This window comes from Schistocerca americana, chromosome 1 (genome assembly GCF_021461395.2).
Source record: "Schistocerca americana isolate TAMUIC-IGC-003095 chromosome 1, iqSchAmer2.1, whole genome shotgun sequence".
Lineage (NCBI taxonomy): Eukaryota > Metazoa > Arthropoda > Insecta > Orthoptera > Acrididae > Schistocerca > Schistocerca americana.
In genome coordinates this window covers 569731476-569754310 of record NC_060119.1, presented here as the reverse complement: position 1 = coordinate 569754310, position 22835 = coordinate 569731476, and the positions used below count along the sequence as shown (strand labels likewise).

Here is a 22835-nt window from a genome sequence, read left to right as displayed (position 1 = left end):
CATCATTCCAAACTCTAGCAAATTTGGTTTCTGAGTGAGATGGTCAGCTTTTAGGAAGCTGACTGTGACTGAGCTAGGTGGCACAGTGGTTAGCACACTGGACTCGCATTCAGGAGGGCAACGGTTCAATCCCGCGTCCGGCCATCCTGATTTAGGTTTTCCGTGATTTCCCTAAATCGCTCCAGGCAAATGCCGGGATGGTTCCTTTGAAAGGGCAGGGCAGACTTCCTTCCCAGTCCTTCCCTAATCCAATGAGACCGATGACCTAGCTGTTTGGTCTCTTCCCCCACACAACCCAACCCAAACTGACTGTGACACAGTGTAGTTAAATAAAGGAATAGCCTGAAGGGACTCTTTCTGAAACATCCAGGCATAGTTGATTTGGAGGAAAGATTTTTTTTTGGGGAGGGGGGGGGGGGGAGGGGGACATTGGTGTGGGGCGGGGGAGTTGTGGAGGGAAACAGAATACCTTAGCCAGGTTCAAAGGGGTGTGAGGTGTATTAGTTCTGGAGAGAGGAAGAGGCTGTCACAAGATAGTGTGAGAGACGCATGAAACCAGTAAAGAAACAGCAATAACCTCCACAATGGTAACGAGAAAGTGTCTGTGATAAGTAGAAGTAAAAATTTACAAATATCAATTTCTAAAAAAAGTTTGAACATGTATGTACATATGTATGTGTGTTTCATTGGAAGAAAACTCAATCATTCTTCATTCTAATTACTACAGATGCAGGAATTTGAATATTTGACCAATAGAAGGTTGTTTGGAGATTAGTGACTGAGGTCACTGACTGACTTCACATTAAGACAACAAAGAGCAAATAATAGCCACTGAAGTAGCATAAAGTCAAAAGGCTTCAGTAACTCGAGAACTGTTAAGCTGCATCCTATACTTCGCTATGCTGGTCGTATTGATGGTACCTTCGTGCACAGGGCGTTTCACGATTCATATTACAGGCTTCCAGAGATTGTAGAAGGGACTTCGTAGACATCAGTTTTGGTAAAGAACCCAGGCCTGCAAATGTACATTTGAGTATAAAATAAATTTAAAGACTGACTCACTTTCAAATCTGAGAATACATGGTACGCACACACAAATTGAGAAGAGGGTGCCGTCATCAGCCCCTGTTGTGGTTGTACCAACACATACCATTTTTGTCAGACTACAACAATGGCTGTGAAAACTGGTATTTTCACAACTAGGAGGGTTGACCGTGGTGCTCCACGGATGTGCTGCAGTCTCGAATTTGAAGAGGAAGTCTTCATTAGATAGAAGAGAACCTGACAATGAGTACTGGAAACAGTACCCAAGCTCTGGACTCCTGTAGAGCCTGTTCAGAGCCCTTTGTCTCCGTGGTAAATTTCTGGACATGGTAGTTGCTGGCCACAGCTGTACACCTCAGAAACAGGTTCGAGGTGTCACCCACTACCAAAAGTACATCTGAGCCAGCATGGGACAGCTCACTGACAATGTTTCTGGAAGGTACAGACAAGTACAGATGTCTTTGAAAACTCCTCCAACATTGGGTTGGTGATGGAGCCACTTGGGGAAATAGTGGCCAGGTCAGGGAGGAAAGCCAGTGTCCATTCACTTTTATTTGCTGGGGGATTACGTTAAAGACATGGAGGAGGCTCTGCTGGCAGCAGTTGAGCTCACTGGTCACACCTGATCGCAAATTGTGGGTCATGTCATCACAAATTACTCCAACCATCCTCAATTCCTGTAGGTGGCGGACTGCTTTCAGGAAAACAGCTAGTCTAGCACATGGGATGTAGGCAGAGCTATTGTTTTGCAGCGTCATTCCCAGAGCAGACATTTGTGTAGTGACCTCTGCTATCGGTTGGAGAATTATATTCTTTCTCTCCCCCCATAAGTTAGTCAAGCACAGGAAGTGGCTAGTAATGTATCTCAGTACATGTGGTATACACATGTGGGTTTTGTTTTTAGGATGTAGACCTACTTCCACAGGTCTGATAAGATACATTCTAAATTTGGACAGAGAAGAATATTAAAAAGAGTAAAATTTATCAAGCCAGATCAGAGGAGGAAAATGTTAATATAGTATTAATTAACTGCATGGGAATGTTGCAGAACTAATCTTGCTTATGAACTTTTACAGTGCCCACATAGTACTAGACACAGAAAGCTGACTAATGTCAAATGTGAATAGCAAAAAATTCGGATTAAAGATCGGGTGATCACCTGTGGTGGAGGCATGTTTACTGTTGGGGTGGGGAGATAATATCTAGTGAGGTTTATATATGTCCCCAATGTGAACTAATTTGGATGACGATGATGTGTGTTAAAGGTGGCTCACGCATGGTCACCAGATGCTTTTATAGAGCCCCTGCCTCAGGATCAGTAGTGTGGACAGTATTTAGCATAAATTTCTTGGTCATATTATAGTATCTTGTGGAGGTTTCAGCTTACCAGCTTAAGAAAAGGAGACTCAAGTGATAAAGGTGGATAGTAGGGACGGGGAATCGTGAAGTTATTCTAAATGTCTTATCCACAGATTACCTTGAGAAGCTGATCAAGTAACAGATCAAAACTTGAAGAAAGGTAGGAAGATACTTGTGCTTAGCAAGAGCGACAAAAGACAGATTTCAGATTACACAAGCGATCAATGCAAAAAGCTCATTTCCAGGACCATAAGTGTAGAACCTCAGTGGACAAAGTTAAAGGGTGTTGTATAATACACCTTAGACAAGTATATGCCAAGCAAAGTTGTGAGGGGTGAGAAAATAGGTTTTTTTAGCCAAAAAGTGGGGAATAATATGGTTAATTGGAGTCCTACGTAAATCAACCTTGTTTCAGAAAAAAAGTTGCATTATTTATTGAATACCCCCTTGTAATTGTAGACGTGTCTCTCTTGTCAGTCCATTGTGAAATTATCATTCTTTCCATAAGAACATGTTGTGGTAAACACAGTTTGCTCTGTTCAGTCAAAAGAGCAAGAAGGCAAAATGTGTATAGGGGAGCTGAAGTTGATGACTTATTTCTTGACTTACAGAAAGCTTTCACCTCATAAACAAAATATTGGAGCAGATATGCAAACACATTGAACATACCTTACCAAATAAAACTCTGGAAATCATTGTTAATGGGGATGTGTTATCAGAAGCTAAAGTAGCATCCAACATACCTCAAGGAAGTGCAATAGGAGTGCTACTGTTCATGAGGTTTGTAAATGATCTTGCATATATCATCTTTAGCTCTGTCAGGTTTTTCATGTTTGACTCAGTTGTCTACAAGGAAGTGAAATTGTTAGGTATGAAATTTGGCAACTGACTCTCAACATAAAGAAATGTAATGTGTGTAAAATTATGAAAAACTCCAATTTCTTATATTACGTAATTGATAGTGAGTCCCTAGAAACAGACACAATAATAAAAAATTTAAGAGTATCTATCCATGATGATACATGATACAAAAGAAACTTGAATCTAGCCATGTGGAAGTTAGATGCCAGACTGTTATGTACTTAGTGAATTGCTTAGAAAAACTCTTAATCCACCAGTTTGGAATATTGTTAGACAATCTGGACCACTTTGTATCAGTGAGAGAGAGAGAGAGAGAGAGAGAGAGAGAGAGAGAGAGAGAGAATATTGAATTTCTTGTGGGTTCCCTTAATTGGTGTGTGTGTGTGTGTGTGTGTGTGTGTGTGTGTGTGTGTGTGTGTAAAACAGGAACACTCAACAAACTGCAGTGAGTGATTCTGCAAGAATTGTATTGTGCATCACTCAATGCCGCACTGATAAATGTCAGAGTGCTTGTGATGAAAAACAAGTCGAATCCTATTAATTCATCTAAATCTGGTAAAGTTACCATGAAAGTAAAATTAGTGCTTAAATAGAAGTGATTAGACAAACTTTGCGTGCCATCTGCAAACAGAATAAAATGTGTGGATTTTGTACCCTTCTCCATACATTGTACAGTATTTTGTGGACTACAGGTGTAGATATCTGTCATTTAACTTGGTTGTTTTACTATCATAGATTTATTTAATCTGGTGTAGATATGTCATTTAACTTGGTTGTTTTACTATCATAGATTTATTTAATCTGGTCACAAAACATTGTTGTTCAACAAACGGGTGCTGCTAGCAGCATATACTGTTTGTTCAAGCTTTTGTGGTTTGATCAATTGCTATTTGTTTTTCAGACAGAGGATATTGATGATGATGACGAAGATAAATATGTCGATGAAGTAGATATGCCGGGCACTAAAGTAGATTCAAAACAACGTATAACAGTTCGTAATTTACGTATTCGAGAGGACACTGCAAAATACCTGCGCAATTTGGATCCAAATTCTGCCTATTATGATCCTAAAACTCGTTCCATGAGGGACAATCCACATGCTGGTACTGGAGTTAATGAACAAGAGTGAGTAGTCTTATATCTTTGTCCTGTTTAAGTGGAGTGTAATTTATTCACAACTGTGTAAAGCCACATCAATCTTCGTTGAATAAAATTAAAAACTGCATTAGATAGAAATTTGACACCATGTAGTAGAGGGATGGGTGATTACTCCTATGTCATCTCAGAAAAACTGGATCAGTATCCTGCCACAATGAGTACAGTAAATTTAAGACAGATCAATATTATGCATCACATAAATTGAACACACCCTGTATCAACATGGTGTTTTATGCAAAAGCTTGCACAAAGTAACTTTGCCCATGCACAGAAACACGTTTCTGTCCTGACCAGGCGCGGCTCGTGGTTTCTATACTGGGGAAGGCTGCGGCATTTATCAATCGGAGCCAATATAGACCTCTGGTTACATTACAGATTAGTCTAACATAAACAACTAAGAATTCAGGGGGAGGGGGGTGGGCAGATCACTCTCTACCCATAATTTTACATACTGTGTCTTCTATAATCAGGTATTTATTAAATATCATTAGAGGCTAACTTCGAGTTAAAATCTGTGGTTAGTGTTTTTATACGTCATCATTACATTTTCTGACACTTTGCAGCAAATCATATGAAAAGACGCGTTTCGGAGAGATCTTTAATGCGATGAATGTTAACTTTGCGGCTGCTTAATATTTTTGGTGTTTTCAGTTCTAAATTTAAGGCGTTTATTGTAGTTTACCTCCAAAGCTCGAAGTTAAATGTTTTTCGCTGGAATTATGTTTTTTCACCTTTGCGTGAAAATTCTTTAAGTCAGTGATACCAGTTTCAGTCCAGGCACTGTCAGTACTATTTGTACGAAGACAGGTGAAACAGAAAAATGCATTTTTCACTTCACAACCACACAACCACTCGGCTGCATCGTACATTGCTCTATTAAAACTGCGGTTGTATCCTTGCCTAGATTTGCGCTGTTTCTGTTCTTGATTGATCGTTAGATCGGGTCTGGGTGCACAAAGTTCTTTCACTTGCATCCTATGGCCGTGTTCCAAGCTTTTACCTATTGAATTGCACACTGAATTCGTATTGCGCTGGTTTCACAAGCAAGTAAAGCTCACTAAAATCTTGCAAAATACACTCCGAAAAAGAAACTTGCTAATATCACACGATATCAACAAAAGCAGTCAGCATCAGCAAGCAAGGAAAGTAAAGTCACGGGACAAATTTCGCGCGTTTTGTCCTCTAATCACTTATGAAACTCTCGCTAGATGGCAGTACTGTTGTTACGGTTAGAGAGCTTGTAGTTACGGTAGTCTAGTGCACTCTGGCGGGATATTTGCAAACTTATTCTAAATGTGGATAAAATAGCCAATGGTAGAAACAAAACAACAATGTAAAACATTATCAAAACAATAATACTAAATGTCGATTAATGACGCATCGAAGCGTAGTAGGGATGTGCAGAGACAGAGATTGGATAGCGAAGTTTCGGCCACTCTGCATTCCTTTATTACATAGATAGTGGAACGTGAAAAACGTGTGGTGGTTGGTATGACACCCTTAGGCTGCAAGCTCTGAGCCTTCGGGTCGCCCATAAAGAGCGGTACTATGTAGAAGCCACGCCCCCAAACCGCTACTACATGCAGCTTACGGACGTTCCAAGGCGCAGCCTAAACACTACTAACCGTTCCGAAAACATCTATCGATACAAACAGTTCCAAAAACGTTGACCGTCGTTATTTTAATCGGAATGGGAAATGTGCGAAATTCTTCCTGATAATTTAAATTTTGTAATATGTTCTTGCGAAATTTACTTTAACATATATTTTGGTGCAGCTCCGCCTCAGAGCCTTTAATTACGAGCCGCGCCTGGTCCTGACCATTCTGCAAGTCCATCCCTTTGCTCCGAAGTGGTGGCCATCTCAATTTCCTGTCGCCTCCTGGACTGTTTGCTTTGTCTTTTAGCAGCAGCTGTCTCAGTTGTTTACGATGCATTGGTTTTCGCACTCGCTAATCTGGTGAGAGATTATTCATTTTGGACTCTTGTCGAATTATTGCGAATTATTGGTTGTATTGTTTAACCTGTTAATATGATAGTATGCAGACTTGCTAGCTGCATCTTAGAAATTTTGAAATATGAGCTTGTAAGTAGACTTCCAACTGTTGAATTGAACCCCCCCCCCCCCCCCCCCCCCCCCATCACCACCACCACCACCACCACCACTGAGGCGGCTGTTGGCAACATCCACTAATGCCACTGTCCCCTCCCCTACCATCCTGTCTGCGCAGATATGTACCAGGTTATTTTGTGCGAATTGCACTGTATTTGCCTAGCTCTATGTAGAGTAAGTGATTTTAGGTGTACATTTTAACAATTGAGCCCATTTCTGATATTTATTTATGTGTTAGGAAATAGTGTTGGGAGTTATTTTCTTAGTGGGAATAAGTTGTATCAAGCTCCTCATCTGCCACCTCTAATAGAACTGTTTGTAATTATTATTAGTGGAAAACCCCACTCATTTTTATTATTTAGACAGTATACTCGGTCAACTTAAGGACAGACCTTAAAAAAAAAAAATAATAAAACCCGGCTTATGTCTGTTTCAACATTGATTGTTTGGTGTTCAGCCACTTCAGAGCATCTTGTACTATATTTGTAGGTTGGCTATCATGTTTTGGTTGAGGTGGTTGCCACTTTATATTGCCTTTACTGTGTGCGGTTTTGAATACACTATAACAAAATGTGCACTTTCAGACTCTGTCCTGTAATGTTGTTTTGGCAGTGCTTTCAAAAAAGGATGGCTATAGTGATTCTGAATCCAACATTGAATTTAGTGACTCAGAAAGTTTAGAAGAATATGATGATACTTCAGTAGAGACTGAAAGTGATGACAGTTTGTCAGTTGAGTGACAAGTGAGCTCCAACAGTACAAAATATTAAGTCTACTGTGCTCCAACAAAATCCTCAGAGATTTGTTTACTGGTGCTATTCAAAATTTTATAACTCATTATTTTGTGCTTTAAAAGCTGTCTTTGTATGTCTGTATGTAATTTCATTCACCATAGGATGTTTAAAAAATAGTATGTTAAGGGGTTAATTACTCGGAAAGTGTAAAGTGAAACTTTAATGTGCGAGATACATGTTACTGCCAGATGACTCAGATAAATATATTTTACTGTGCATGTAATTAACCGAGATCTTGACTGTTTTGTAGTGTGGACTATGCTGGCGAGAACTTCGTACGCTTCACTGGAGACACACAAAAGCACTCAGTGGCTCAGCTGTTTGCTTGGGAGGCATATGAGAAAGGAGTGGATGTCCATCTCCTAGCTGAACCTACTAAGTTGGAAATGCTACAACACGAATATGAGAAGAAGAAGGAACAGTTCAAGAGCCAAGCACAGGGTAGCATATTGGAGAAATACGGAGGAGCTGAACATCTGCAAGCACCACCCAAAGCTCTTCTTTTAGCTCAGACAGAGGATTATGTGGAATACTCGCGTTATGGTAAACTTATAAAGGTATTGTTATTTAATTAATAAGTAATGCAGAAAAATCTAGAAAGTAAGAGTTATACTGAATGATGTGGAAAATAAATCTGTGCTGCATTGGTCTTGAGGAAGTGCTCTGTAACCTTTAGCCCACTTCATACAAACTTCTGTGTTCAAGAAATTTTGATAACCCGAAACAAAATGAATATTACTGTGAAACACTAGATAAAGCCAGGAGTTGAGTTGCAGAAAAGAAATTTTGTTTTTCTACTGATTTTAGATTTAAAGAGATGAAATTATTTCAATTTTTTGCTCTCAGGGTCAGGAAAAACAAATCATCCGATCAAAGTATGAAGAAGACATATTCCCAAACAACCATACATCTGTTTGGGGTTCTTACTGGCAGAATGGTCAGTGGGGATATAAATGTTGCCATTCTTTTGTAAAAGTAAGTTTAGGTGAAATCTTAAGTCTTGTTAATACTATATTTGTGGGCTGATTTTTTATCTTAATGTTTCATGGTCTTGTGTTTTACTAGAATTCATACTGTACTGGTGAAGCTGGCAAAGCAGCTGCATCTGATTTACAAAGAGGAATGAAAGTTGAAACAGAGCCCCTGGCAGAAGCAAAAAATTCCAGCTCTTCAGAGTCAGACAGCTCGGATTCAGATGTAAGTAGTCTCTGATATAAACTTTTGATAGGTTTTATAAAATTGTGATACAAATGGTGATTAATCTGAAATGCAAGTAATGAATAACATACAGTATTAGCATATTTCACCAAGTTTCATTATCACTGAATTCGTAATTTGAACTTCTTTGACCCTGCAGATGCTTGTAGTTTTTTCTAAACGATTTAAAAACGGGTGTTATGCAGGTGATTAATGTAGCAAGGCTGTAATTGATTTATGCACAATTCTTAGCAAAACTGGACTCTTACCACAGTTACAGTATGTCGATTGGATATAACCACCATTTTACACCCGAAAACCTGATATGAGGTCTGTTATTTCTAGACATTGTTGTGTTGCAGACTATAGTAGGTAGCCCTGCACATTACTGCCATTTTGGGCAACAAATCTTGGGTAATACTGCAACCCAAGAAATAGCCAGATGCTACTATGTAAAGAAGTCGTGGAATTTTATTTTGCTCACATTTGGAACTGTAAACAGAACAGTAGCAACAAATAATGTTGTGACATTGGCCTGTTTTATCAATTTGCTACAGGTATTTTTATTCTGATAGTCCAGAAATAGCAAGTACTGTTAATTTAAAAATTGTATAGCCCATTACAGATTACCTCGTTAATTGATAAAGCGTAATATATCTTTATGTTGAAGACACAGGCTCTAATAAAGTTTGGTGGCAAATTTGAAAGACTGACACACTTCAATGTGGTGTACTGATAAAAATTGAGAGTATTGTGTTGTCTTCATTTCTACTTCAAATTTGCTTTGGTTTCCTTTACTGCTTGCTCAGTATACAGTTTGAATAACATCGGGGATCTACTACAATCCTGTCTCATTCCCTTTTCAAACACTACATCCCTTTCATGCCCCTCAACTCTAACTGCCGTGTAGTCTGTGTACAAGTTGAAAGTAGTCTTTCCCTCCTTGTATTTTACTCCTGCTACCTTCAGAATTTCAGACTGTGCTCCAGTCATCACTGTCAAAAGCTTTCTCTAAGTCTACAAATGCTATAAACATAGCTTCACATTTCTAACAAGGGAACCTCCCCATCGCACCCCCTTCAGATTTAGTTACAAGTTGGCACAGTGGATAGGCCTTGAAAAACTGAACACACATCAATCGAGAAAACAGGGAGAAGTTGTGTGGAACTATGAAAAAAATAAGGAAAATATACAAACTGAGTAGTCCATGCGCAAGATAGGCAACATCAAGGATAGTGTGAGTTCAGGAGCGCCGTGGTCCTGTGGTTAGCGTGAGCAGCTACGGAACGAAAGGTCCTTGATGCAAGTCTTCCCTCGAGTAGAAAGTTTAATTTTTTATTTTCATACAATTATTATCTGTCTGTCCATCAGTCCAATGCGAGGTAACTGTGCCGTAGTATGGGGACGCTACACCTAAATAAACATTGAAACACACGACTTCAGTCGACTACAGCGCAAAAACGTTAAAAACATGTTTTGACAGAGCACAGGCAAAACTGTGCGACTGTGAAACTGTTGCATTCATTTGTTGCAGTTTATGTGACAAATTCTTATGTTTTCATCACTTTTTTGGGAGTGATTATCACATCCACAAGAAAACCTAAATCGGGCAAGGTAGAAGAATCTTTTTACCCATTCGCCAAGTGTACAAGTTAGGTGGGTCGACAACATATTCCTGTCATGTGACGCACATGCCGTCACCAGTGTTGTATAGAACATATCAGACTTGTTTTCCTGTGGAGGAATCTGTTGACCTATGACCTTGCGATCAAATGTTTTCGGTTCCCATTGGAGAGGCACGTCCTTTCGTCTACTAATCGCACGGTTTTGTGGTGCGGTTGCAAAACACAGACACTAAACTTATTACAGTGAACAGAGACGTCAATGAACAAACGGACAGATCATAACTTTGCGAAAATAAAGAAAGTAAAATTTTCAGTCAAGGGAAGACTTGAACCAAGGACCTCTCGTTCCGCAGCTGCTCACGTTAACTACGGGACCACTGCGCTCTTGATCCTACACTATCCTTTATGTTGCCTATCTTGCGCACGGACTACTCAGTTTGTATATTTTGCTTATTTTTTTCATAGTTCCACACAACTTCTTCCTGTTTCCTCGATTGATCTGTGTTCAGTTTTTCAAGGCCTATCCACTGTGCCAACTTATAACTAAATCTGAGGGGGGGGGGGGGGGGGGGGTGCGATGGGGAGGTTCCCTTGTAAGAAAGTCATTGGATCTGCATTGCCTCGCGTATTCCTAAATTTCTCCAAAACCCAAACAGATCTTCACTGAGGACAGCTTGAACCACTTTTTCCATTCTTCTTTGTAAAGAATTCATGTTAAGTTTTTCACAACCACGAGTTATTAAACTGATAGTTCAGTAATTTTCACACCTGTCAGCAACTGCTTTCATTGGAATTGGAATTATTACATTCTTCTTGAAGTCTGAGGGTATCTTGTCTATCTCATACATCTTGCACACCAGGTGGAAGACTTTTGTCATGGCTGGTTCTCCAAAGGCTACCAGTAGTTCTGACGGAATGTCATCTACTCCAAGGGTCTTGTTTTGACTTAAGTCCTTCAGTGCTCTGTCAAATTCTTTTCACTGTATCATATGTCTCCATTTCATCTTCATCTATGTCCTCTTCCATTTCTGTAATATTGCCTTCAATTTTATCTCCCTTGTGTAGGCCCTCTGTCTGCTCCTTCTACTTTTCCCTTCTTTCCTTAGTACAGGTTTCCAATCTAAGCTCTTGATATTAACGCAGCTGCTTCTCTTTTCTCCAAAGACCTCTCTAGTTTTCCTGTAGACGGTACCTTTCTTTTCAGTAGTGAAATTTGCTTCTAAGTTGTTAAATTTGTCCTCTAGGTGTTTCTGTTTAACCATTTTGCATTTCCCGTCAATCTCATTTTTTATATGTCTAAAAACAAAGATGATGTGACTTACCAAACAAAAGTGCTGGCAGGTTGATAGACACACAAGCACAAACATACACACAAAATTCAAGCTTTCGCAACCAACAGTTGCTTCATCAGGAAAGAGGGAAGGAGAGGGAAAGACGAAAGGATGTGGGTTTTAAGGGAGAGGGTAAGGAGTCATTCCAATCCCGGGAGTGGAAAGACTTACCTTAGGGGGGGAAAAAGGACAGGTATACACTCACTTGCGCTCGCACTCACACATATCCATCCGCACATACAGAGACACAAGCAGACATTTGTAAAGGCAAAGAGTTTGGGCAGAGATGTCAGGCGAGGCGGAAGTACAGAGGCAAAGATGTTGTTGAATGACAGGTGAAGTGCTCCATCGCAGCGAGGCCCTGGGCATTGCGATGGAGCATGCCGATCACCTGCCACCCTACCTAAAACCTCTTTCCTCATTACCTTAGCCAGCTTCATCCTGACCCACAACTTCTTCACTTTCGAAGGCCAGACATACCAACAATTAAAGGGAACAGCCATGGGTACCAGGATGGCCCCCTCGTACACCAACGTATTTATGGGTCGCTTAGAGGAAGCCTTCTTGGTTACACAGGCCTGCCAACCCAAAGTTTGGTACAGATTTATTGATGACATCTTCATGATCTGGACTCAGTGAAGAAGAACTCCAGAATTTCCTCTCCAACCTCAACTCCTTTGGTTCCATCAGATTCACCTGATCCTACTCCCAAATCCCATGCCACTTCCCTTGACGTTGACCTCCATCTGTCCAATGGCCAGCTTGACACGTCCGTCCACATCAAACCCACCAACAAGCAACAGTACCTCCATTATGACAGCTGCCACCCATTCCACATCAAACGGTCCCTTCCCTTCAGCCTAGGTCTTCGTGGCAAATGAATCTGCTCCAGTCCGGAATCCCTGAACCATTACACCAACATACTGAAAACAGCTTTCGCATCCCGCAACTACCCTCCCGACCTGGTACAGAAGCAAATAACCAGCGCCACTTTCTCATCCGCTCAAACCCAGAACCTCCCACAGAAGAACCACAAAAGTGCCCCACTTGTGACAGGATACTTTCTGGGACTGTATCAGACTCTGAATGTGGCTCTCATAGGGATGCGACATCCTCAAATCCTGCCCCGAAATGAGATCCATCCTTCATGAAATCCTCCCCACTCCACCAAGAGTGTCTTTCCGCTGTCCACCTAACCTTCGTAACCTGTTAGTTCATCCCTATGAAATCCCCAAACCACCTTCCTTACCCTCTGGCTCCTACCCTTGTAACCGCCCCCGGTGTAAAACCTGTCCCATGCACCCTCCCACCACCACCTACTCCAGTCCTGTAACCCGGAAGGTGTACACGATCAAAGGCAGAGCCACGTGTGAAAGCACCCACGTGATTTGCCAACTGACCTGCCTACACTGTGAAGCTTTCTGTGTGGGAAGGACCAGCAACAAACTGTCCATTTGCATGAATGGACACAGGCAGACAGTGTTTGTTGGTAATGAGGATCACCCTGTGGCTAAACATGCCTTGGTGCACGGCCAGCACATCTTGGCACAGTGTTACACCGTCCGGGTTATCTGGATACTTCCCACTAACACCAACCTGTCAGAACTTGCCCTTCAGTATATCCTCTCTTCTCGTTATCCACCAGGCCTCAACCTCCGCTAATTTCAAGTTGCCACCACTCGTACCTCACCTGTCTTTCAACAACATCTTTGCCTCTTTACTTCCGCCTCGACTGACATCTCTGCCCAAACTCTTTGCCTTTACAAATGTCTGCTTGTGTCTGTAAATGTGCGGATGGATATGTGTGTGTGTGCGCGCGCGCGAGTGTATACCTGTCCTTTTTTCCCCCTAAGGTAAGTCTTTCTGCTCCCGGGATTGGAATGACTCCTTACCCTCTCCCTTAAAACCCACATCCTTTCGTCTTTCCCTCTCCTTCCCTCTTTCCTGATGAAGCAACCGTTGGCTGCAAAAGCTTGAATTTTGTGTGTATGTTTGTGTGTCTATCAACCTGCCAGTGCTTTCGTTTGGTAAGTCACATCATCTTTGTTTTTAGATATATTTTTCCCACGTGGAATGTTTCCCTCTATTATATTTATATCATTTTTTATATGTTTATATTCCCTTTCACGTGGTTCATTTCCTGCAATTTTATATTTTCTCCTTTCATCAGTTAAATTCATTATCTTATGTTATCCGAGGATTTGTACTAGGCCTTGCCGTTTTATCTATTTTTCCTCTGCTGCCTTCCCTATTTCATCTCGTAAAACTACTGATTTGTCTTCTACTGCATTCCTTTCCCCTGCTGTAGTCAACCATTGCCTAAAGTTCCCACTGAAACTCTCAACAACTTCTGGTTTTTTCAACAAATTTAAATTATGTTATCCAAACTTCTGATATCTTATTATGTGCAAAGTAATAGTGGTTATTTTATTTTAAGCTTCTTGCAGATCTTTTTACTGATATGCCTTGTGCCTTGGAGGAAAATATTCGTGTAGTAGAAAATTTGTGTGTGGTGGTTGGTGGGAGTGTCATAAACAACATAATAAAAATCCTTACTGGTGTGGTGACAGTGGTGTGTGTATTGGGGGGGGGGGGGGGGGGGGCAGCAGGCAGGCAGGCGGGCGGGGCAGTTTACAGGTAACTTTTTTTGCATTTTTCTTGACCGTCTCAAAAACCGTGGCATCTTGTGATGATGTTTCCCAGTTGAAAATTAAACTACATTGAATTTACTACAAAAATGGTCCTATTCATTTTTTTTCTGGGCTAGTAGTCGTTTCACATTAAAGAGGATTGGGAAATTTGCGGATTATTAAAAGTAGGGTTTTGATAGTAACAATTAGAATATCTTTTCAAATAAAAAGGGTTCAGAACAAATATTTAGTGTTTGTACCACATATGAGTTGAATAGAACAATATAAAAGAATAAATTGTGTTGTAGAGATGTTACAGCATGGAAAGTCGGGGGCGGATGTCAGAAGAGCGAGGGAAATTAGGTTGCTAGATTGTGGCCATCCCTCCTTCATACATCTGCAAAATGAAGAATGAGCAGGCAGTTCTTAGCTGTCTCTGCCACATTGTCATAAAAAGCAACTGCAGACAGTTTCACATAGTTAAACCAACCCTTCTGCAGCCCACCTTATGAATCACCAGCAACACAGCATGCAGACATGACTGAGGTTGTTTATTTTCCATAAAGTGTGTGCATGGATTACAGATAAGAATTGCTAATAATATTAACACGGGAAACGCATGTGGACGGAGTCTATGTAAATCTCTGCACACTGTTCTATAATGCGAGAGGGAAATTGATTGTTAGTCACCCTGTGCTGCAGTTGCAGGATTTTTCCAAGAAAGGCAACTTACCCCATTATGAGTGCTGCTCGCTTTTCAATACCTCCTAAGCATTTCCTCTCTGGTTCTCTCATGCGATTAAAGAAAATAAGTTCAAAGGGCTCGTGTCTGTGTAGTGGAGTTGTTTTCAGTTTGAGTATTTATTTGTAGTTGTTATATGAACTATTACATAAAAAACCTCAATATCAAGAGCAGTGAACTATCTACCTCACTGAAGGCCCTGCCGCATGTGTAATGTACTGTCAGTATGTATTTCATTGACTCTGCTTTCATTGGCTGCAATATTTTTTGTAGTGTGAGGGTATCAAATACATCACCCCAGCCTCTGTTCTCCCACCTGAAGAGGCCGAACAAAAATCAAATAATGTATTACAGCAGATTACTGTTAGAGATAGACGTACGATCAATTCTGTTCCATCGGACCTATTGACATCCACCATGCAAAATATACTGTGGATTTGTGGGAAGAGAACTGGGCAGGAAATAATGGGGATATGTTTGTCTCTAAACTGAAAAGCTAGCAGCACTCTGGTGGAGGAAATCCCCTTTCCTGGAAGAATGCGTCAATTGCTGTACAGAACGACTAACAGGCAGTTTCCCCTGTAGCAGTGTAGAAAAGTGTGCAAAGATTTACAAAGATTCTGTTCATAAATGTTTCTTGCATTAGAATTATGAAAAATTCATATCTGTATTCCATGTAGTGTTAACACACTGTGAAAAGTAAACATCCCCGCATATGCCAACATACTGTGTCGCCAGTGATTCGTAAAATGAGCTGCTCAAGAGTTCATATAACTTTGTGAAACAATCTGTAGTTGCTTTGTGTGAAATAGTGCATTAGACAAAATGGGGAATTGGCTGCTCAGTCTTCATTCTGCAGTCGTGTGAAGGTGGGAAGTGCATGACCACACTCTGACGACCTGCCTTCCCTCGCACTTCTGGCCTCCATCTAGCCTTTAACCCTGTTAAACCCCAATAACGCAATTTGTCCCTTAATTTGGTTCTACTCACTTAGATGTGGTACACACGTTAAATATTTGTCCGTAACCCACTTCATATGACAACAAACAGTTTTATACCATTAAAACTCAATTTTAATAATTTTTTTCGATTGCCTGCAGTGTGGAAACTTAGTCCTAGAGGAAAAATGAATAGGATCCTTTTAGTAGGAAATTTAATGTAGTCTAATTTTGTAATGGGAAACATCTTCACTATCTGCTGCAGTTTTTGAAATATTAAAGAAATCCAAAAAAAAAAATCTTTACATGCCCCTCACCCACACTCTCACTTCAGTGGTCAGGATTTTTAGTATGTTGTGTGACACCCCACTCCCCTCCCACTGTACAAAAGTTTGCGACTACACAAATTTTTTTCACCCAGCTGATACTTTTTGGTCTTCATTGACTGGGCTGAAGAGGGGAACTTTAATTCCAGTTTCATAAGGCAATTTATAACCATTTATTCTCAATTTCATACAGGGGTGGTGTAATCCACTGTGCAAGTCAAAAGTTTTTTGAGTAACCTATAAAATGAATATCATCAAGGAACAAGGGAAGCAAAAATATCCTTTAATGAGCGTGTGTGTGTGTGTGTGTGTGTGTGTGTGTGTGTGTGTGTGTGTGTGTGTGTGTGTGTGTGTGGGGGGGGGGGGGGGGGGGGGTGGAGGCACGTATGTATGTGTGTATGAATGAATATGTGGACTATAGCTCCTTGAAGGATTTATCCAAAAACAAGCAAATTTTTCTTATTTTTTGCATGCTTGTTGACAACTCAATGCCTCCAATATTCACTGCATTGTCTCATTTACTCCTAAATCATTAATCAGTAGTCTCTCTCTTGATCATTTGTTGCTATGTGATTAGTGACACAATATTTGTACTCTGTCATTAAGCTGGTTGGCTGTTTTGTTGATAGATGTCACTTTGGTAGCAATCCAGGAATTGTAGGCTCTAGAGTTAAAGGTCTAAATTTTCCACCTCCACACCAGGTACAAACATTGACCCAGTACACATTAATATTTTCATAAAGGAATAAATTTGACAGTTAATGGCAATCAATATACACCAAAGCAAATATTCCTGTAGTCAAGTTCTCTATTTGTGAATAATGTAAATGCTGTACACGGGACATACTGCTGCCTGATGCCGTAAGACTGAAAATTCAAGATGTCATAAAATCAAAACACAGACATGCCTCTGCCTCTGAAAAATTTCAACTTCATTTTGCCCTATCTTTATTGTGCACACAAATATACTCTCGTGCATTTCATTTGACATTTTAGTAAACAGCTCTCGCTCTCTCCATACGTTTTACATTCATTAATCATTCTTTTCAGGATCACTCTGATAAAGATAGTGAAGAAACAGAAAAAAAGAAAAAACAAAATAAAAAGAAGAAAAAGAAGGAGAAGAAGAAGAAGCACTTAGAAAAGAAGAGGAAAGGAAAGAAAGATTCTCCAGAAGATAAACTGAAAATGGTGAGTGCTTTTAGTTATTTTTAGGTAAGATTGGACAGGCCTGGGATTTCTTGCTAATCTTTTATGTTCTAATTGAGAAATAGTGAGTAATGCATTGACAGTAACAAAGAAATATATAAAATAATTTAATTTCTAGCCACTGCTAATGTGTTCTTTCAATTTGAAGCTAATGAGACTCAAATTAGTCTTCCATCTTTTGCAAGAAGAGCCCATTCACTTGATCTTAAAAACATATTCTCTCTCTCTTTCTCTCTCTCTCTCTCTCAAGCTTTCATATTCGATTGTTAGAGTGTGTGTATAAATTCAACCAACAAACTGCAATATACCTGGTGAGACTAGGGGAAATACCAAAAGAATATTGTCAATTAGAAAGTTATTTTATTTGAGACAAGCTGTGTGGGATGGCCATTGCAATGCCTAGACATGGAGGGAAGATGGAGTGAGGTTGGAGCCACCAATTGGACCACAAGTTGTGCTTGAGCAGCTTGTGCTGCCAATTTGAGGTAGGGATCCTAAAGGCCCATCCTACATAAGAACTTTATCCTGACCTACATGTTTGGCAGGGAAATACCTCTGTGGATGATTACCAATAAAGGGAATGAAATAATGGGTTGAACTGTGAATAGTATTAATTTGCCTTTTTATGATCTTTTTTACTTACCTTAATGAAAGTGAGAATTGCAGGCAATTAAATTTCTAACTGCATACATTACAAACATTTCTTTTGTCGTCACCCTTTTTTCTGTAATTAGTGCTGAAAACCACTGATGGAATGGGCTCACTGTCTTTGAGTGTCTGTGAAACAGGTAATTGGAGACTGTCTTTGCAGGATCTTGGAACAGCTTATTGAATATTTCTCCAATGTACCATATTGGTTCATAGCTTTTCTTTTTAAGTATTTTTCTGAGAACATGAAGAAACTTTTGAACACAACTTTGAAGGAATCACCTTTAGCTTAGTGACAACAAGTGCTGCTTTCTAGTGGATGTAGAAGGTATTAGATTATCTAATTGTGTGGTTTAGAAATCAGAATGTGTTAGTCATTAATTTTCCATGTAGTAGGACAAGAAGCACTTCCCAAAGAGATTGGATTTCGTGCATTGTACACAATAATTCAAAACCATTTTAACCCAGTTCCATGGGTTATAACAGAACATAGTGGTCTATTGAGGTTAGGGAAGTGTTGTTTGCATTATGTCTTGTTGTAGGACTGTCAGGTGAAAATCAGCAGTAGCACATAGATTACTTATTTAGTGCCTGTAGCCAATACTTTATCAAATGACTTGGGTGTTAGTTCCAGCCTACAATTTACATGAGTGGCAACTGAAATACTAAAGATGTTTGTTCAAAAAAATTTAAAAAATGGATATCTGTGTTTACTGCAAGAATTGAAGGGGAAAAAAAATAACTTCCTTCACAAATTTTTAAACCTGCAAACATTGTTTGAAATTAGGTTTGGAAGCTTAAGATTGTTTCGTATGGTTTTCTGTAACCATAGGTAGATCTATTTGTGTGTCTTTGTAAATAAGAGGAATACCTATTGCTAGGACAGGAAAAAATGGTTTTATTTTTCCCAATTTCGATACTAGTTTGACGGTTTATTTTTGAAGAATTGTGAGTTCCTGTTTTTGTCTACTTCACTGTTTTTTGTTGAAAATGTAACCATCAATTAATTATATTTATTTGCTTTGCAAATCACATTTATTTACTTTATTAAATATGAAATTGTTCATATTAAATCCATTGAATCTAATCAAATAAAGTAAAACTATCCACACACAGTTGATAGTTTTTCAAATGAAAGCATTGACATAACTTAAGAGTTCTCTTCTGAGAACTCTTCTGCTATCAATCCACTGTGGTGTGGAAACAGCCACCTGGGGTCTAGATTTTAACGCAGAATACAAATGGCCTTCAGCACAACACCATATGGGGCAGTGTACACGTATCCGCTAACATGGAAAATTGCTTTCCCAGTGACAAGGAGATATCCCTAGTGGTGCGATTGACTATTTGAAACTACCTATACGGTGATGTAGATTAAAGTCCCAGGTATCGTACTTGGGGGGGGGGGGAGGGGGGGGGGCGGCAACATTTGCGAGTAATCCAGGAAAAATATTTTGGAATTTTATGTGATTCTCTAGAGCTTTAGAAAAATAATGTTACACAGACTGGTTGTGTAGTGTTGAAATGATTAAAGTACAGTGCTCACATGGAAAAGATTGTGGTTCGAGTCATGCCAAGTGCTTTGAAATTTTGCATTTTTAAATCTTTATCAAAATGACTTATTTTTGTTCAATTAATTGGTTTCAATGAAATTTTTCATTTTTATTCCTTTTTCACGTCATTTTGATCACTGTGTTAACTATTTCAACTGCTCTCTTTTTCTTCCTGTCATTCTCTTCCACTTGGAATCTTTGTGCATGCAAATTTGTTTTTATCTATCTGTTACAATATTCAGACATTTGAAAACGCCCATCTGTAGGTTAAAAAAACAGTTAAAGTCTCTTTATATTGACCGTGTAGTGGTGTCAAATGTATTTTTGTTAAGAGATGTAATTTTTTTATTTTTATAATAAACATCATACAAACATTTAAAACAGAAATCTTATTGCACTGTAGATGAAATACCGTATTTACTCGAATCTAGGCCGCACTCGAATCTAAGCCGCACCTGAAAAATGAGAGTTGAAATAAAGGAAAAAAAATTTTCCCGAATCTCAGCCGCACCTGAAATTTGAGACTCGAAATTCGAGGGGAGAGAAAAGTTTTAGGCCGCACCTCCAAATCGAAACAAAGTTGGTCCATTGTAATATGAGACACAATTTAGGTCGAATGAATGACGATACAGCTACAGTAGTTTGGTTCGAGCCTTAAGCTTTACCAGGTAGCCATTGCTATGCGTCAGGTGCTCTGTCCGTATTTATACTGGAACCCTTCGTTTTTCACGTGCTTCGTCTGGTTTGAATTGATTGCTTATTTTTCTTTGATCTGATAAACGCCATTCTCTTTGTTATAGGTGTTTACATACGTCACTCTAAGCTGAAAATGCATTACTGTACAGTGTACTGTGTCATGCATTGTTTGTCGCATTCTGATAATGAGTGTTTACGACCTGTCGCCGCTCGCGGCATGGTTTGCTTTTGTGCGTGCTACCGCCGCTTACAATAAAAAAAAAAGGAATTGTCTCAGTAGCGAAACAATGGCAAGAGACTGCTATTTGTTGTTATTTACACTGCTGCTTTCATTGATAATGATCAACAAGAACCAAATAATAAACTGCTTCTGATAGGAGATATTCTGAACGAGAGTTTATCGAAAAATTTTCTCCGTTTGAAAATCTTTGCAGGCGCCTCTTTAGTACATTACTTTCTGCACAGAAATTATAGTCATCTCAGATTTTAAAATCTAGTCAATTGCCGTGCTTCATTTCTGACTGTATCACTATTAGGCATAAGAATAATACGAATATAAACATGACATGATATGTGTATTCTTCCGCGTTTGCTGTTGTCTCACTCTAGTTTCATAGTTTATTAGGCAGACAGGATTTAAATGAGATAGCAGCAAACACAAAATAACACATGGCAAAATGTTTATATTCGTATTATTTTTATGGTGAAGAGAATACTGCATGTGATTCACAATTCATGAAAGTTCCCATTAGCAATCATCTCTTCTCACAGGTAGGAAAAAATTCAGAACATAGAATTGGCCATATTGACAAACATCACAAACAGTCTTGCCAGTCGGATTTTCGTAGTACATTGGAAAGCTGCTACATTCGAAGATAAACAATACGGAATTTGTATTTACTTCGTTGGATAATGTATGAAAATGCAGTGGTTGAAATTCGGGGTGGAGAAAAAAGCTCGTCTTCCACCTTTTTTTTTTATGACACAGAAGTTTTGGCGCCAGTATTTATCTTTGTACCTGCAAAGCATGCCTGTGTAGCGCTACATATATTCGATGGCAGAAGTTAGATGTGGCGGCACCTACCAACGTTTTTCAGAACTTCCACTTTCTCTGCACTCGATTCCAAGCCGCAGGCGGTTTTTTGGATTACAAAAACTGGAAAAAAGTGCGGCTTAGATTCGAGTAAATATGGTAATGCAGATGAAGATTTAAGCTAAAGAAGAAATTGTAAATATAACTAATGAATGCAAAACATGGACAAAAATATCAGATTATAAAAAGAAAGAAATGAATTCGAAGTTAATACATAAAAATAATTAAAATCACATGAACAAGGATTCCAAGTGGAAAAACAATGATAGGCAGAAAAATAAGAGCAAATAAAAAATTTAATACCAGCCTGTGTAACATTCCTTTGTTTTAAGCTGTAGAACATCGTGCAAAATTTTGAACTTCTTTCATCAATTACTCACAAACAAGGGTCCATCATGCTCAATGGCTGCATGGTGTGATTCCTGGGACCTTAACCTACATGGCTGTATAAATGGTTTCAAAAAATTGATCCCACCACTGAGGGCCTCTCCTTGTAAGCACTAAAGGGATTTGTATCCCTTCAGAACATGTTTCACATCTGATACTATAAGGGGCGTTCAAGAAGAAAGAGGTATAATTACAGAAACCAGTTCCAGTATGTTAGAATTATTGACCCTGGCAGTTGAGACACTTGTCGCACTGTGGCACGAGGTGGTGAGTGGCTGTTTCAGAAAATTCCCGGGGCTGTAATATTAGCCAGTTCCGCACGTTCAGCTGGACGTCGTCGTCCAAGGTGAGTCGCTTGACCCTCAGAGCATTTTTAAAGGGACCAAAAATAACATAATCACAGGGGGAGAGCTCCGGACGGTATGGAGGATGGCCAAGAACCTCCCATTTGAATTTCTACATTAGTGCCACGACTGTGTTGGCTGTGTGAGGCTGTGCATTGTCGTGGAGCAGAATGACCCCACGGGTGAGATTGCTTGGTTGTTTTGATTTGATCACTTGACGAAGGGTGGTCAAGGTTTGCGAGTGACGCTGGGCATTCACTGGTGTCCCGTGCAGCAGAAAGTGAATCGGAAGGGGGCCATCTTGGTCAATCAAGAATGTCGGCATAGGGCAAACATTGACATGTGGCCATAAGAGTTGTTAGCCTATTTTGAAGTTGTAACCCAGTGGGTTTTTGTGTTTTGTTCAACTATTGCTGGAGTATGTATGCCTTCATGCTTCTTAAAGGCTTACTGGTTTAATCACCAGAAAATCATTTCCACTCTATCTGATAAAAGCCAACTTAGAAAGTATTCAAAACCAATCTTAGTGATGAATCTAGGAGTATACTACAACCCTCCACTTATCACTTGAATAAGGATAGCGAGACAAGATTAGTCTAATTACAGCAGGCACTGAGGTATTTAAGCAGTCATTCTGGCTGTGCTCCATTGGTGAATGGAATGAGGAAAAAGCCCTAATAACTGATATAATGTGAAGTACATTTGCCATATACTTACATTTGCCATATACTTTACAGTGGTCTGCAGAGTGCAGATGTAGATGTAGAATAATGAAGCAGCCTTCACTTA

The 22835-nt window shown here is 39.6% G+C and overlaps 1 protein-coding gene across 4 annotated transcripts in view; it reads left to right on the top strand.

Moving 5' to 3' along the window:
- The window catches only part of LOC124606653 (pre-mRNA-splicing factor SLU7), a 74144-nt gene that overhangs the window by 46092 nt on the left and 5217 nt on the right, over nucleotides 1-22835 (top strand). For all 4 annotated transcript variants that reach the window (XM_047138659.1, XM_047138667.1, XM_047138675.1 and 1 more), the window contains exons 6-10: nucleotides 4166-4389; nucleotides 7578-7884; nucleotides 8174-8302; nucleotides 8393-8524; nucleotides 17167-17307. In XM_047138659.1, coding sequence (XP_046994615.1) covers nucleotides 4166-4389; nucleotides 7578-7884; nucleotides 8174-8302; nucleotides 8393-8524; nucleotides 17167-17307 — 933 coding nt within the window. The remainder of the gene's footprint in view (nucleotides 1-4165; nucleotides 4390-7577; nucleotides 7885-8173; nucleotides 8303-8392; nucleotides 8525-17166; nucleotides 17308-22835) is intronic.